The sequence below is a fragment of the Camellia sinensis genome, chromosome 6 (assembly GCF_055761805.1).
Source record: "Camellia sinensis isolate YWXY chromosome 6, ASM5576180v1, whole genome shotgun sequence".
Taxonomy (NCBI): Eukaryota; Viridiplantae; Streptophyta; class Magnoliopsida; order Ericales; family Theaceae; genus Camellia; species Camellia sinensis.
The window spans coordinates 197330147-197347753 of NC_138966.1; the positions used below are offsets into that span (position 1 = coordinate 197330147).

The 17607-nt window shown below is 31.5% G+C and overlaps 1 protein-coding gene across 1 annotated transcript; it reads right to left on the reverse strand.

The window, feature by feature from the left end:
* Positions 1–12751: 12751 nt before the first annotated feature.
* On the reverse strand, positions 12752–17021 carry LOC145793979 (uncharacterized). The gene is made up of 7 exons (XM_082876898.1): positions 17010–17021; positions 14319–14452; positions 14133–14245; positions 13904–13995; positions 13745–13783; positions 13582–13623; positions 12752–13291 (listed from the first exon to the last, which is right to left on the reverse strand). The coding sequence occupies exons 1-7, from the start codon at positions 17019–17021 to the stop codon at positions 13247–13249; spliced, it is 477 nt and encodes a 158-aa protein (XP_082733024.1). The 3' UTR covers positions 12752–13246.
* Positions 17022–17607: the final 586 nt, after the last annotated feature.

Here is a 17607-nt window from a genome sequence, read left to right on the forward strand (position 1 = left end):
TTTGTTTATTTTTTTTTATGATAAATATAATTTGATCGTATGGTTATCGATATTCGATTAAGATAATTTTTGACATGCTTAAAGTACTCGATGAACCCTACAAAATGACTGTTTGAATCATAAAAATAAATGGGTTTGTTTGGAAAGTGTGTTGGCTTTTTGGCTTTTTGAATTTTTTAGTCTGGGGCTAAAGGGCTTTTTGATTTTTGATTTTTATTTTTTTTTTTGTTTTTTTGTGAGGAAAAAATGTAATGATTATGGGTTGGATGTGATATTTTATCTTATTGGGTTATATTTCGTCTTTTTGTGGCTAAAATAGTCCAAACCTAACCCTACCCAACCTAACCCTTCTTCCCAAATGAAGCCAATAAACCTTAAATTAAGATACAACAATTATTGTTATGTCATTGACACAACAGCAACCTCTCATCCAAATTTACTATTCACCACTAGCAATCTGCCCTGGAGAGAGCAAAACAAACGGGCCGTGAAATTAAACTGTCGCCAATATTGATATGTTCCTACTCACTTGCCATGTTGTCATCCACAAACTGCTAGTTGAGGTTTTAAAAATTAAAAATTAATTTGATAAAAATTTTCATGTATTTCTTGTCTTTTCAAGTTTATTTTAAATAAATTAATTTTAATTTTTTTAAAAAGTTAAAAATAAAATTTAAGGCAAATTACATATACCCCCTCGAGTTTTGGCTAAATTACAGATACCTCTCTGAGATTTTGGAAATTACATCCCGCCTCCTGAGGTTTGTTTTTTCATAACAATTTGCTCCCTGAGGTTTATATTTCATAACAAATTATCCCCTAATTTCTTATGCAAATATAGCATTCAGGGGGGAATTCGTAATTTCTCAAACCTCAGGGGTATCTGTAATTTAGCCAAACCTCGAGGGGGTATATGTAATTTGCCCTAAAATTTAAACATTCAATCAATAGGTTTATTGTTTTTCCATCAATAAGGAATAATCCAACAAAAATATTAGACGCCAAATATTTATGTAAAATTCTACCCGAGGTGGATTCCACTGTGATGGAAAGAATATTTGAAACGTAATCAATCAATAGTTTGGTTCCGTATGGGAAGAATATTAATCAATCAATAGTTTGGTTTTGTGAAAACCCAAACAAACCAATCGGCTGATTGTCCTTCCATCAATAGTTTTAAAAAAAATCCCATATGAAACCAAACAAGCCATTTTAATCTTTCCATCATTGATTATGTTTCAAATATATTTAAAAAGTTTTATATAATTTAATAGTTAAGTGTGCATTGAGATATTAAATAGAAAATTCAAGTACAAAGAATCATTAATCGAGGAAGCCAATTACTAAAGTAATTTTACCTTGGATAACTTGAAGTTGGTGTAGATTTTAATAGGATGAAGTATCAATAAATCTTGAAATGTAATCTTGTAAATTGTTTAATCTTTCATTTTTTTTTATAAACCCAAATATCTCATTAAAGTGAAAATTACATAAAAGAGTAGTCACTTACATATTAGAGTTTAATTTTTTAGAGATAAAAGTGGGTTTCTCTCAATGTAAAATTACATATTTAGGCAATCCGTACTATAGAGATTTTGAATTTTTCCTAAATTTGGAACAAATCTTACATTACGCACAATAATGTAACACTCTAATATAACACTTCAATAATGTAATAATTCAATGTAACACTAAAAAATTTCGCTGTGTACTTTTCTCAAACAAAATAATGTAACACTCCAAAAAAATTTCTTAGTGTATTTTTCTCAAGCGTAGTACTCCATTATAACACCCCAAAAAAAAAAAAAAACACTAAAAAACTCTTAATGTACTTTAAATAATTGTAATACTCACAGTTTGAAATTATACATTTGCCTAAAGGTTACTACGGGATTTTTGTACTCTTTTTGAAATGGTTTAAAGAATCCTACATCATTTTTTTAGAATGTTACATTTGAGAAAAGTACACTAAGAAATTTATTTATGTACATTAGAGTGTTACACTAACGTTGTGTTTGGTTGAGGGATTTAGGAAGGGAAATGGAAAAGGTGTGTGAAACTAAAATGAAGGTATATTTTATTCATATTTCACTTAACTTTCCTACTTTGTCTGTAAACAAGCTTCCCACTTGCTACCATGCAACACCAATTAATTAAATACATACCACAATGCTTGACTTATTAGGACTGCGTTTGGTTACTGTTTAAATATTTATCAAATTGTTTGTTTTTTTACTTATTTAGCTAACAATTGAGAAGAAAAAAAATTAACAAGATTAATTTATATTTGACAGTTGTTAAAAAAAGTCATTTTTTGAATTTTTGTTTGTATTTAATGCAATTTTTTAGAATTTGTACTAAAGTTTTTATTTTTCACATTCTTCTATCTGAGAGGGATATTAAAAGTTTTTTAAAAAAAATCAAATTAGCCAAGACACATTAACTCTTTCTAGCAAAAATTTTATTGTAAAAAAATTTAAAAGTTAAAAAAAAAAAAATACTGTTCCAAAAAATAATTGCCAATCCCATAAAAGTATCTTTTAAACTCATTTATAAATTTTTGAAGATATAATTTGTTGTCTCTAGTGACAACCCCTATGATTCTTTACGATAGATTTTTATGCAATAATCTTTTAATAGTGGTTTAAGAGTGGTTTAAATCCTTAAATCACTCGATTAATTATGTTTTGGAATTTAACCATCCTTAAACTACCATTGCACTAAACATTTTTGCAAAGAATCCTACTCTGTAAATAGTAATGCTATAGACCCCTAAAACATTACTTCTAAATTGATTCACACTAGCATTTGGGTTTTAATTAATTGATTCTTAAGGAAATCAACAATTGACATATAACTATCAGTATCATTAAGAATGAAATTAATGGTGATATTTTTAAGGTCTTAAGCATTTTTCAATAACGATAAGATTACATATCTCAAACACTTACAGGTCGAAGATATTTGATGCATTGATAATGCAAGACAATTCTCTAATACTTTTCAAGATTTATTTCTTTGCCATCTCCAACATCCAACCTTAATTTTCACAAATGAGAATTTCAGTGGGTAAGAAAAGTGAAAGTAGAGCTTACTTAAAAGGAAATATAGAACATTTATATAAGAATATTTTGATTTACCAGTAAAAAGAAAGGTTGTGAGCTCTGAGTATTAAACCAGACATTATAATATAAGTGTAGGTTGTGCCCATAACGATGGTGTGGATCAATCTATCAAACATGAGAAGCAAAAGCGTCAAGTACTCCCTAATGAACTTTACTCATAAATTAGTCGAGTTAAATAAGGCTAAACATGTCTAAACATTGAGTTTGATCTCAAACAACAATTATTCTGTGCCAGTTTGTAACAATACTACAAATATATTCTTATTCTTAATTTTTGCGGGAACATTTGGATCAATGTGGTTCTCACAAAAATTAAGAATCCAAATATATATGTGTCATTACCACATCAATACCATTAGTGATACTGAATAATTGCTCAATCTCAAGTGACTAAAGAAGGGAAAATAACCCAACGGTGGTGTTCAGGAAAAAAAATTTCAAAAAAGTGGTTAACATTATAAATATTTAATAATTAAAATGATAATTTTTTTATTAATTTGTAATAATTTTTGAAAATTAGCACTAAATGGGACTCACCCCTTGTGAGAGGGTTGTATCCCATTCTGTGTTAGTTTCTATATTTCTAACATTACTGAAATTTCGTGCTCTAGCCAAATGTTTAATAAAAAAAATGTAAATTTTTTTAATTAAATGTTAATTTTAAAATAATGAAATTAAAATATATGATTCTATAAAATGGGAGAAGTGACCTATACCGACCATATTAGGTCCCAAGCGGTGGGTATACAAAATGCGACTTAGGTTTTGTTTGCCAATTTCTAAATAAATTGTTTTTATTTGGTTTAGGTAAATAAGTTTTTTTTTTTTTTTTTCATATTTGCTTAGTTTTGTTTTTTCAAAAATATTTTTTGAATTTTTGAGTTTGTTTTTGTACTTTTTTAATATTTTAACTAAATTTTTACATGCATCTAACCTAGATACACTTAAAAAATAAATATTTTGTGAAAAATATAAAAAATATATATACAAAAATATATTGAATTTTTATATTTTTTATTTAGTCATTTTTGAAAAGATTTTTGGACTAATAGTTTACTTTTTAAGTATAGGTACATTAAGTAAATTTTTTTTAAAAAATAATTACTTAAAATATTAAAAAAGTCTACTAAAATTAAAAATAAAAAAATAAAAAATCTCACTTAAAATAAAATCTCAAAACCAAACAGATTTGAGAATCTTGGTTGATTTGTACACTCTCGTGGTTAGCCTTGCAAGTGATGTGTGGATTGAGAGGGCAAGTTTCTGAAATTTTTTAAGGTAGGCCATGTTAGGTCGAGACCTAAATCCACTAACCTAGATGAAACAATGTATAGCGATCCCAGTTTTCCCTTCATTGTTTAATTGTATTTCAGACTTGGTTCCGTGGATGTGATGTTATAGTGGCATAATGGTTCATTTAATATCCTTATTAGTGGTTACAAACTTGTTCATTTAATATCCTTATTAGTAGTTCAGTTACTACCCTTATTAGTGGTCCATTCATATTCAAACTTGTCCATTCATATTTCAATTAATGGGCTTTAATGACAACCTTTCAATACCAACTATACCAAGTTTGCCTATAAATGTAGCTCGCCTCTCAACTTCTTTCTATGGTTCTTCCCACATCTCTCTCCATTTGTTATATAGAGTTTAGATTAAGAATGTTTAAAGTGAGAGTAAGCATTTTCATAAAGGAGGAGAGTTGTAGATTTTGTGAAGCCTTACATACCTTATGGCTTAGAATTTGGAGATTCATGGAGAAAGATTGAGATTCGAGTGTTGGCGACGAAGGAGATTGATTTGAGGTAATTCGGTGGTATACAATATGCTTTCCAAATTCTCTTTGCAAAGAGTTTATTTTTAATTCCCATAAAGTTGTACTACTCTTGATTATTCTGATCGTTTGATAAATTCTGTGGAATTATTCATTGTTGATTCATTTGATTACTTTAGTCATTTGATGAACTCTGTGTAGTTATTCTGTGTTGGAAATGTTGATTTGTCTGGCTAAATGACGTGGAAATGCTCCGTACATGGATCGAGTGGACTTTGCCAATATGCTCTGTACCAATAACCCGGATAAGCAGTTGTGCTTGGGTGAGGGGGTGAGGCCGGTCATTGGTCATGTACCGAGTAGGACCGGGTATTTGGTTCTGGATAAATTATCATATGTCGAGTTGACATGTTTGTCCAATTTGGTAAATTGTTTGATTATCGAATCTAATCGGTTGTGTAATTACTGGATCTCTGTTAATTTATTTTTCTGTCTGAGCCTTGTTATTCTTGTTGTATTGTATACTTCCCGAATTAATTTATTTTCAGGCGTGAAGCAAATTTAGTGGCGGTTGAAGTTGAAGCATCTAAAGAGATTGTTTGAGTTGGAGATTCTTTTAGTCCACAACTATATATTATTTTTGGAGATTTGTATAATTTATGTTTTGGAGACATTTGAGTGAATTAATTGTGGAGATGATTTGTATATTTGGGATTATGAGTTATCTGCAATTATAAATTTGAGGTTGATTTGATTTATTAACGACCCGGAAGTCGGGGCGTTACACAATGTGAACCAACTCAAAGCTAATTTCGACTTATGATTTAGGCTAGTTTGTTTCGAGAAATATATGAAAAGAATAAATAAATAAAAAAATGTGATTGTAGTAGTGATGGTGGCTACAGTGGTAGAAGTGGTCGTAGTGGTAGCGTCTATAGTGTTAGACACGGGTGATTATTCAATACTCCCAGAGTATGGATACGTGGTGCTCCATAAGATTTTGATTGGTGGAGAGACACAAGGGCCCACGATTTATGATAGAGATGGGGGGACAACATGGGGCTAACTAATTGGTAATTAGTTTAGAGTATGGACACGTGGTACTCCGGAAGTATTGAATAATTTCCCGTTAGACACAGTGATGGTAGTGATAGATTTAGTTGAAAAAAATTTAAAAACAAAAAAATTTTCCTTGCAAATAAATTCATTTTTTTGTTCGCCGTTTGTTTCCCTACTCAATCTTTCCACAGTTGTCTCATCTTTCTCAGTGACCATTGCAGCTGCTTAGGCTTTGTTTGGCGATGGATTTTTTTAACTAAATAGTCACAAAAAGATAAAGTAGATTAAAAATCTAATAAAATAAAATGTTATATCTAAATCATAATTATTTCACTTTTTTTTCTCATAAAAGTCAAAAAAACTAAACTAAATAAACTTTTTAACCGAATCTAAAATAACTAAAAAGTTAAAAAACCAACTAAAAACCTAATTGCCAAACGGCAACTAAGTCATATGACTAAAGGAAAAACTTCCACCAACATGACCGTTAGTCCGCTTACATTATTATAACTGTTAATGTTATAAGGTCATTTTGAAGATAAATTATAATCCTCTTGCCTCATGAAACCTACCTAATAGTTTTATTTTTTATTTTTTTTGATAATCAAGTATTCAGATCAGGATGTTTTTAGGATGCACACTTCGACTAATCTCAGAATCCTTAGCCGATCGACCAGGCAACAAGTAGTGACCCTTGAGAAAACTAACTGGGAGTGAGAATCGAATTCAAAATGTCCATAATTTACGACTTGCCTTTAAAAATTTTCTCTCCCAACCAGTTGGGCTACACTTCCATATTCTAGATTCGTACACATTAAATTTTGGACCCACTTTGTTAATGGTTGGTGTCACCTTGACTTTTGTTATGTGAGCTACGAAGTCAGATCATCACCCATGGGCCATGGTTCACCATTGAGCTGCATAAATGCATGTTGACCCAATTGCTCACTCTAAAAAATCAAGCCTTTACATGAACATAAACTAAAGAACTTATTGTAATAATGTGTTGGGCAAATTATACAAATAGTTTCTATAGTTTGGGTCTTGTGTCATTTTATTCCCTGACTTTTCAATTGTGACACATTTGACCCTGAATTTTGAATCTTGTTCCAAATAAAGACAATTGAATATATAATTAGATTTTTCAAGGGTAAAATTGTCAATTTGATAAAATATAAACTAATTTGACAAAAATAAATGTCAAAAAAATATTTTTGAATTTTTAAAAATTATTTCTACCTACTAAAAATAAAATTATGTAAAATTGATAAATCTTTTAGACATTTATTTATTTTTTTTACAAAATTAATTTTTATTATGTGTTTGGATGATGATCATATAAAATTAATTTTAAAAAATTAATCATGTAATTTTTATTAATTTTACATAATTTTATCATTGGTGGATAAAAATAATTTTTAAAAAATTAAAAAAAAAATTTTGACATTTATTTTTATCAAATTAGTTTATATTTTATCAAATTGACGATTTTACCCTTGAAAAATCTAATAATATTTTCAATTGTCCTTATTTGGAACAAGATTCAAAATTCATGGTCAAATGTGTCACAATTGAAAAGTCAGGGACCAAAGTGACACAAGTCCCAAACTATAGGGGTTATTAGTGTAATTAACCCTAATGTGTTTCTTACTATTCCAACAGCACAATTGCTTATTCATATTGAAAAAATAATAATAATAAAATTTAAACTTTTATTATTATTATTATTGTCAGCTATGAAGTATGGGTACTTTGAAAAAAATATGATACCCGTACCAGATACTTACCGGTATATGATACCTCTTATAGTACTTCTGCATACGTACTGGATACACGAAACACGTACCCAAATTTTTTCTTCTCAATTTTTAACGTACCTAGATGTACTTAGTATATATCCAAACCGTATCGTAACTCAATTGAAACAATATTTTTTTCTATTACAGAGATAAAACTCATTTAGCTAGATTTCTTTTTTATTTTTTGTTTTATGCGTAGTATGATTTTAAAATAAAATTATGGTTTGTAAGTTATTTAATATATTGACATTTAATTTTGATTAATATATTTACTTTTGGCATTAAATGTTAATTGTAGGTTGGACCTTAACAAATTAAAATATTTAATTAATTTTTACGTTATTCTAAACTAAAAATAAATATTTTTTTACAAGCGTCCCGAGCCGTACCCCTACCTTATTTTTTTTGAATTTTACTGTATTGACATACCTGTATCGTACTAGTACCAATACTCATTCATACCCATGCTTCATAAATTGTTAGGATATTAAACTATGAGTAGCATACCCTTCCACCTCTTATTGTCATTTTATATGAGAATGAGATCATTCATCTCAACGACCATCTTCAATGGTTACTCAAATCTTCTATTAAATTTGAATTTGATAAAAAATGAGTTCTTTTCCTACTCTAACGATTGCATAAATAGGTATCAAATTGAGAATTTCACTTTTCTTTCATCAAACTGAAGATAATGTGCCTTTTATCAAATTACTGTTCATTACCGTTGCCGGATGTCCCGCCAGATGTTCTCTTACATGACTATAGCAATGTGACATGATAATATATATATATATATATATATATTTTCATGTGTTTGTTTGGCGATGAAGTACTGGAATATGTATCACCGATTTGAAATTTTGTATTTAAATACAAAAGAGGCTTCTGGATTAACACTTCTTTCAAAACTCTATATTCACTTTTAATCCATAAGCTTTTCAAACATACATAGCTTGATAGATATGCATATAAGGGTGTAACTTGATTCGGCTCAATCTAATTCAATTCGAATTTTTTTAAGATTTTAGTAATATATTTTTGAATTGAGTGCGGATTTGAGGAGAAATTATAATGTTTGAATTAAATTTGAGATAAACAGAGAAACTGAGCAATCTGAACGACTTAAAATCTTCATTAAATGATGTTAAAATTATCTAAATCGTTAGATCATCTCACTAATTAGAATAAAGGTTGAGACCCCCTTTGGGGGTCACCCCCTTGACACCTTTTAGTTTTGATTGGTCAACTTTTCCTTTTTTTTTTTTTTTTCTTTTCACCCAATCCCCAACCTCCATGTGTGTGAGGAGGTTGTGGGGGTGGGTGTTTTAAGGGGTCTAAATCAATGCCCCACTAATTATTATACACCCAAGTAATACAATACAATACAATACAAAATTCTAACATTTTATTTTCTCTCACATAAATGACAAAGATTATCGGAATAATGCATTGGTACCTGAATTCTCATCTCTCTTTCATTATAAAAATAATTTTGTTTTGATTAGTTTTAAGGAATTTATTTATTTATTTATTTTTCTGTAAACACCTATTTTTTGCAAAAAGAATTCTAAACAAGTGTTAATGAGACACAAGGAATAAGAGGCTTATTGAAATCAAAACACTTTTTATTTAGCTGAATTCAAAATATTATTTTTTAAACATTTTTTAACTATTTCCAAGACAATTTGCCACAAAGACATTCATTAACATTTGCCTTTTCAAAAATAACAATTATTTTCGTGCAAAATAAAAATGATTGTCAAACTTTTCATTGCTTGTATTTCTTAAAACATGAAAAGCAAAAATAAAACAAAACCAAAAATGACTTTTTTTTATCTTTTCCTTTTCCCTTCTTTTTTTGGTTGGTAAAGAGCGAAATCATTGCCATCTTGAAAAGACAATAATAATACATTAATAGAACATCATGTTAGTAACATCACCTTAATTGTGATGTGAAACTAGTACTACATGACAGCACTCCCTAAACAGTCTTCATGGTGCTAAGCTCCTCCATTAGAATTTGGTGTCCACTATGATAGGTCTCTAGTTTGCTTCCAAACAAACTGATATCATCTGCAACTGCAAGCTCATAAGTTTAGGGTTTACTTTTTTTTTGAAGCACTTGTTGAATCACTACACGCGGTAGTTTAAGGTCCATATGCTTATAACTGAAGCACTGGTTGATCAGGGCTTCCCCCGTAGTTAAGCTCCACGAAGAAACCCGCTCCTTCGCCCCTAGCTAGTCTTCCCGGATTAACACAAATGCACTTCGCTTGCTCTTCTCCGTCATTTTTATCCCCAATTGACAACACCTGTCCGCATAGAAGATGAAGAGTTAAATTTCATTCATACAATCCAATCTGCTCTAAGCTAGATAAGAAAGAAAACTGGTTTGCAAACAGAATTTATGTACAAAAAAGTCCACTAGAATGGCGTGTCAATGGCAGTTTTGAAATAACAAGTCACTTTCATGAGTCTTTTGATTTGAAATGAATGAATATCATTTTGACACATCATTTTGTATAACTATTCTATTTCGTATATCCATCATTACTTTGATATAACTAGAACTATCATTTACCTTCACGAAATGAGCCAAGTCAGAGGATAGGATTAGGATATCTAGATTACAAGGGATCTGAAGAGCCTCTGGAGCGAGAGAAAAATCCACGGGAGTATCTTCCATTGGTGGGTATAGAGGATAGAAGCTGTTTTCAAAAAGTAACCGTCTTTTCAATTGTTTAAACTTCTTTAATATCAAATACAGAAATTTCCATTAAGAGAATAATAAAAACATGCCTGTGCTGGCTAAGTAGATGATTTGCAAGTCTATTCATGCGCTGCTTGGATCCCCCAGATGGATTCCGTGAGATCTCCTCTCTGCTAAGTTGTTTGAGAACATCTACAGTGCAGCAACCTACCTTGATCTGAAAACCCAAAATGTGATTGAAAACTAATTAGAGACTTGTACAATGTGTTTTAACTCAAAATGCTTCAAACCATTGTTTTAGAATCTAAAATAATAAGATTAAACATATTCCCCTGGGAGAACCTTAACTAGATTCTTTCTAATTCCATGTTGCTCTTCCAAATTGTATTCATCTCAAGTTTAGGGCATTCTGCTAATTAGTGTGTTTTTACTCCAAAAGTACGGTTTCAAGCTTTTTTGTGGTGCATGAGATTGATATAATGCAAAAAAATTTCATCTCATCAATGCATTTTGAAGAATTCGGAGGAGCACACACAAACATGAAATTAATGTCTACAAGTACGAACAATCATAATTTAAGAATAAAGGCAATTAGTGATTACCCCATTTGCACTGAAAATCCCCGGATTTGTAAGACTGATTATTTTGAACAAATCTCAGAGATGCATTTGTAATTTATTTTAAAATAATTGAGTCATGACCAAATAAAAAATATTTTAAATTATAATTAAAATAATACCATAACTAATTGAAGTAGCTCCCCATAACTGAAAATTACAAAAGTTGTAACTAAGGTACATGATACACCCTCCAATAGAATTTTCTTTACGTAATTTCATTTTATTATATCCCTCTCAATTATTTTTTATTAGAGTAAATTACACTTTTCACTTTTAAAATTTAATTTAAATTTTATTTTTAACCTTATTATTTTAGTTTGAATAATGCTTTAAACCTAGTCTCAATTTAATTATTTTGTTCAAATAATTATTAGTTTCTTCTACACGTATATAGGAGAAATTTGAAACTTATTATAAAATTGTTAATTTTAACAATCTAATTAAAATTAGACTTAAAATGTAGTAACTAAATCGTTTAAATTGAAGTAATGGGATATTAAAATAAAATTTGAGCCAAATTAAAATATTAAAATTACAAAAAATACCTACAAAACCTACAACGTTCTTCGAATATTTTTCCTCATTTGTAAAATGAAAAAAAACATCAGAAATAGTTAAAAATGTCACTAATTTTTGATTTTGTGAAGAACCCTAATTTTTTAAAATTTCCTCAAGATAATTTGATTGAATGCAGTAGTTTGATTTTGCAGAAAATCAAAATTTCAACTCTTTTTCCAATTAATTTTAATGGGACTACTTCAATAAGAGACCCTTGAAAACAAAGTTTTTAATCAAATAATTGATATATGACAAAAAATAAAAGAAAAATAAGAACAAATGGGAATATCGATCTGGTTGACCCTTTGAAATTACATCATCGTCAATTTTTTATTTTTTTTACAAATGCAGTTTTATGACTTATGTTTCAAATTTGAAATACCCCAACAATTATCTTTTTATTTCAATTAAAATTGTATTAGTGGCAGTAGTGCCAGAGTCACGCGACAATTTTTGTTAACAAATTTAACACCAAATTAACAAAAAAAAAAAAAACCACATTAAACTAGCTTATAACTTACAGTCAAAGGGGCTAAAATTGAACAAAGAGATTTGAAAAATTATACTTCACTGGCTGGTAAAATATTATATGCTTCAATAATTAAAGAGATTCGAAAAGTGTACTTCCATTGATTATATGCTTCAATAATTAATCAACTAGTTGTGCAAGTAGTCATAACACCTTGTTTTAAGACCATGGGGAGCCGTAAGACAAGACAAACCAACATCATTTTTTTTGATAATTAGGTATCCGATCAATTTGCGCGCAATTCAATTATCCCCAAGACCTTGAAATTAGGCTTCGTTTGAGAACATACTAATTTAATAACTTTTGACTGAAATATGAATTAAAAAAAATTAGTATGTTTAAGATGACTTTTTAACTTTTTATGAAAAGATGTATAAAAAATAAAGAAAAAAAAGAACCTTTGACTTTTTAATATGAATTATTGACTTTTTGACTAATTTAGTAACTTTTTGACTTTTTAACTAAAAAAAAAGATTCCCAAAGGAGGCCTTAATGATCAGATAAGTCAACATCTCATATATATCAATAAGCTTTTGCTTTTACCTCAACTGCCCTTCTCTCAACTTCAGAGAAAAATAAGAAAACCCAGAAAAGAAGTAAAAAAATATCTAGTTTTAGGCTTTTCCTAAGCTGTTTTTGGGTTCAAAAAAGCCTAAAAGTCATAATCCTAAAATGTTAAACTTTAATAGATTTTTTAAAGTTCCAGACTTAACACAAATAAATAATTTTAAAAAAATCACTGAGGCAAATGAATTTCCCAAAATTAATTTCTTGAATAGTTTTTACACAAATGTTACCAAACCAAACCAACTCTTCTTGTATCCCAGATAATTAAGGTCAGTTATTATTGCAACCTCAACACCTCTGAGTCTATCCATTACACCATTGACCCCTTCGTGTCCCCCTATAAAAACAAAACTGGGAAAGGGAATCTGCAAATTGGAACATTTAGTCCCTGGCATTTTTCTGGATTCTCTTATTTAGTTTGTCTTGCTCACGGTACCTTCCACGCCGTTCTTCTCTCTGCCGCTTCTTTGAAATCTGCTCGTCTTTGGCTTTCTCCACTTCATGCATTTTCCTCCTCCCCATCCTTAAGCTTTCGCTTCTTCATCTGCACACCAGGCAAATGAACACACAAACTAAAAGCTAAACAACATAATAAAGGAATTTTAGCTTCACTTTGCACATGTTTTTTGAGGATATGAACTCCGAATGAAATCAAAGAAAAACAACACAACAATAAAAAAACTAAATACGAACAATCATGAGATTGATATAACGCAAAAAAATTTCATCTCATCAATGCATTTTGAAGAATTCGGAGGAGCACACACAAACATGAAATTAATGTCTACAAGTACGAACAATCATAATTTAAGAATAAAGGCAATTAGTGATTACCTCATTTGCACTGAAAATCCCCGGATTTGTAAGACTGGTTATCTAGTAAGACAATGTAATTTCTTTAAAATTGTGACTTGCGAGACTGCAAACTGAAAAATGATCTGGATCTAACAACCAGTTCACAAGTGGGCTTCCCCTAGTCTAGTAGAATCATGCATACCTGATGTTTGAGATCGGCTTGCTGAATATCAAAAGCAGGCTGCAGAATCAAAGCCAACAACATTAATCTAGAAATTAACACTTAATTATGATCTCAATTTTTTGTTAACTAACTGGGAAAATAGAGATACTATATAAATTAATTTAGCAATAAAATTACCTGAGGGAAAACAAAGTCATGATTTGCGTCCCGTATAGATGGCACGAGAATCACACGTGCAGCAGAACCATATATTCCACATAATCTTGAAGCTGCAAACCATTGGGGGAAAAAAAAATTTAAAAGAAAGAAAGATAAAATCTTCTCAAACAGAAAGAAAGATAAAAATTTAAAAGAAAGAAAGATAAAAATTTAAAAATTTAATGAGAATCAAAATTGTAAAGCTTACCCTCTTTTGTAACTTCATGTTCATCACTCAAACCCAAAACAAACCCCCCCCCCGCCCCCCCCCCAACCCCCCGCCCCACCCCGCCCCAGCCCCCCCCCGCCCCCCAACCCCCCCTCACGTCACTCCCCTCCCCTCACTCACGTCACTCCTCTCCCCTCACTCCCTCCCTCCCCCCTTCCGGCCCACCCTCCCCTCCCCTCGCTAAGAGTGATGTGGAGAGATGAAAGGCTCAAGGAAGCTGCTTCAACGGGAGATGAAAGGTTCAAGGAAGCTGCTTCAACGGGTGATATGAATGCGAAGACGAATCCGGCAGTGACTTTCTGGGAAATGAGGTGGGTTTCAGAGAAAGAATAGGATTTACCGGTGGAATCAATGATGAGACAGGGTCTGTCTAGGAATTAAGAGAGGTTTTGGAAGCAGTAAATGTGGAGGTAGGTGGTTGGAGATGGGAATGTTAGGAAGCTTTGATTGGAAAACATGGGTTTCGGAAGATGAAGACGATTGGTTGTGCGGCGGAGGAGGAGAATGAGAGTGATGTGGAGAGATGAAAGGTTCAAGGAAGCTGCTTCAACGGGTGTTCAAGGAAGCTGCTTCAACGGGTGATCATCAAAGCACCGAAGACGAATCCGGCAGTGACTTTCTGGGAAATGAGGTGGGTTTCGGAGAAAGAATAGGATTTACCGGTGGAATCGATGATGAGACAGGGTCTGTCTAGGAATTAAGAGAGGTTTTGGAAGCAGTAAATGTGGAGGTAGGTGGTTGGAGATGGGAATGTTAGGAAGCTTTGATTGGAAAACATGGGTTTCGGAAGATGAAGACGATTGGTTGTGCGGCAGAGGAGGAGAATGAGAAAGCTTTGCCCTGTCTCTTTCAAAGAAAAGAAATAGCGAGAAGAGAAGAAAAGCGAGACCGCTCCCTCCCCTCGCCTCCCTCCCTCCCTCCCTCCCTCCCTCCCCTCCCCTCTCCTCCCCTCCCCTCCCCTCCCCTCGGCATAGGTGGTGGTAGTGGTGTTGGCGGGGTATTGGCGGTGGTGGTGGTGGTGGTGGAATAGGGGAAGGTGTTGGTGGTGGTATAGGTGGTGGCGGGGGTATTGGTTGTGGTGGTGGAATAGGGGGAGCTGTTGGTGGTGGTGGTGGTGTTGGAGGAGGTATTGGTGGTGGCGGTGGTGGGGGCGTAGGTGGTAGTGGTGGTGTTGGAGGAGGCGTTGGTGGTGGTATAGGTGGTGGTGGTGGTGTTGGAGGAGGTATTGGCGGTGGCAGTGGGGGTGTTGGTGGGGCATAGGTGGTAGTGGTGGTGTTGGAGGAGGCCGTTGGTGGTGGTATAGGTACTGGCGGGGGTGTCGGTGGCGGTGTAGGTAGTGGTGGTGCTATTGGAGGAGGTGGTGGTATAGGTGGTGGTGGTATAGGTGGTGTTGGAGGAGGTATTGGTGGTGGCCTTATCAAAGGTTTCAATGGCTGCCCCTCCCCTCCACTCCCCTATATATATACATACATATATCCGGGAAATAAAACTCAGAAAAAAATAAATAAACAAATAAATAAATTTCACTCAATTTAAAATTCCCTCCCTACTTCTCAAAAAAAAAATTTCCTCCCCATGCTCAACTATTCCTTTTTAACATTATTTCTTTCTTTTTTTGTTGGTGGTGGTGGTGTTGGAGGAGGTATCCCTTTTTTTTGTTTTCATTATTTCCTTTTAACATTATTTCTTTTTTTTTTAGGTCCCGTTTGGAAACATGTTAATTTAGGTTAAGTTTGGTATATTACAAAAAAGTTAAAAAGTCAAAAAGTTACTTAAAAAGTTAAAAAGTTAACACTATTCACCAAAACTTAACAATTACGACTGCACAACTCTCAATCCTAATTTTTCCCTACAAATCAATTTTTATAATTTTTTATTACACATTTTTACATAAAAAGTTAAAAAATTAACCCAAACATCCATATTTTTTTCCTCAATTTTTTAGTCCAAAAGACAAAAAGTGCATTTTTTTAGGACATCCCAAACAACCTCTTAGTAACTTTTTAGCTATTTGGCTAAAAATGAACTAAAAAAAACTAGTATATTTGGGATGATTTTTTGGCTTTTTATGAAAAGATGTGTAAAAAATAGAGGAAAAAGTGAATATTTAACTTTTTAGTATGGTTGTTGGCTTTTTGGCCTTTTGACTTTGACTAAAAAAAACCGAGCAATTTGAACGACTTAAAATCTGAATTACATTATATATATAATTAAATATATATTATGAGTCATTAAATGATGTTAAAATTATCAAAATCGTTAGATCATATCACTAATTATTATACACCCGAGTAATACAATACAAAATTCTAACATTTTATTTTCTTTCTCATAAATGACAAAGATTATTGGAATAGTGCATTGATACCTCGATTCTCATCTCTCTTTCATTATAAAAATAATTTTGTTTTGATCTTATTAATAATTTTAGAGTTTAATTTTAACAAATTATATAACCAATCTAGTTTTTTTATTCTTATTATTTTAAAGATTGAATTTGTGGGTAATTTGGGTTTAGTCTTACTTGAATTTATTATATTCGAATCAAGTTTAAACAAACAAGTTTGGACTGCAAATCTGACTTGAGGAATTCAAAAAAAGTTGAACTAAAAATTCGTGGCAGGACCAGAAATAGGATTGACAACTACAATTGTAAACCACAATTCCAAAAGAAAATGTTATTGTCAATTAAAATATGACTTATTACCGTCAGGTGTTGATTTATTTATAATGGTGCTATATGTATTAATTAATATAATAATTAATATATGAACATATAACGATATATTATTATTTTAAAATTATAACCCCATCTATTATATAAATTAAAAATATTTAAAAATTTTAAAATTATACCACATTATCCATTAATATATTAATTGATATACTAATTTATGGTATTATTCTTATTTATTAGTTGGTTTTCTCCATTTCTATATTTTATATTAGGAAAATGGATTTTTAATTTGCAAGTTCTGTAAGAGCTCTAAGTTTCTAATTTAAGTTTTATAATTTTATAATTTTTAAAAATTAATTTTTTTTCCATTGATTAGTTTTTATTTAAACAAAAATAAATAAATAAATAAATATTAATATCCCTTTTTTTAATTTGCAAGTTTTGTAAGAGCTCTCTCCTTCCCTCTCTATTCTACTTCTGTTCTGCTCTCTTCTGGAAGTGTTCTCTCTCCTCTTCTCTATCTCTGTTCTGTTTCTCTCTCTCTCGCGCTCGCCGTGACCCCCCTCGTCTCTGCCCAACACTACGGCGGCGCAATAAATGGCTCCGGCAACACCACAGTCTACGCCTTCAGAGAGTGGTTGAAAGACCTTTCTCGCTCCAATTGCGATCTCTATTTCGCTCAAATCAAAACCCAGATCCTTTGTTGCCTCCCTTTTCCAACGTCTGATTCGCGATGGTTGATTGTTCTACGATGAGTGTTATTTGAGGTACGACGAT

What these genes read in the sequence shown, in the direction of transcription:
- LOC145793979 (XM_082876898.1), bottom strand. An exon ending in ACATGAAGTTACAAAAGAGG is followed by an intron (nt 13,996 to 14,132) that starts GTAAGCTTTACA and finishes AATGGTTTGCAG; the next exon opens with CTTCAAGATTATGTGGAATA. An exon ending in AAGCCGATCTCAAACATCAG is followed by an intron (nt 13,624 to 13,744) that starts GTATGCATGATT and finishes TTGTCTTACTAG; the next exon opens with ATAACCAGTCTTACAAATCC.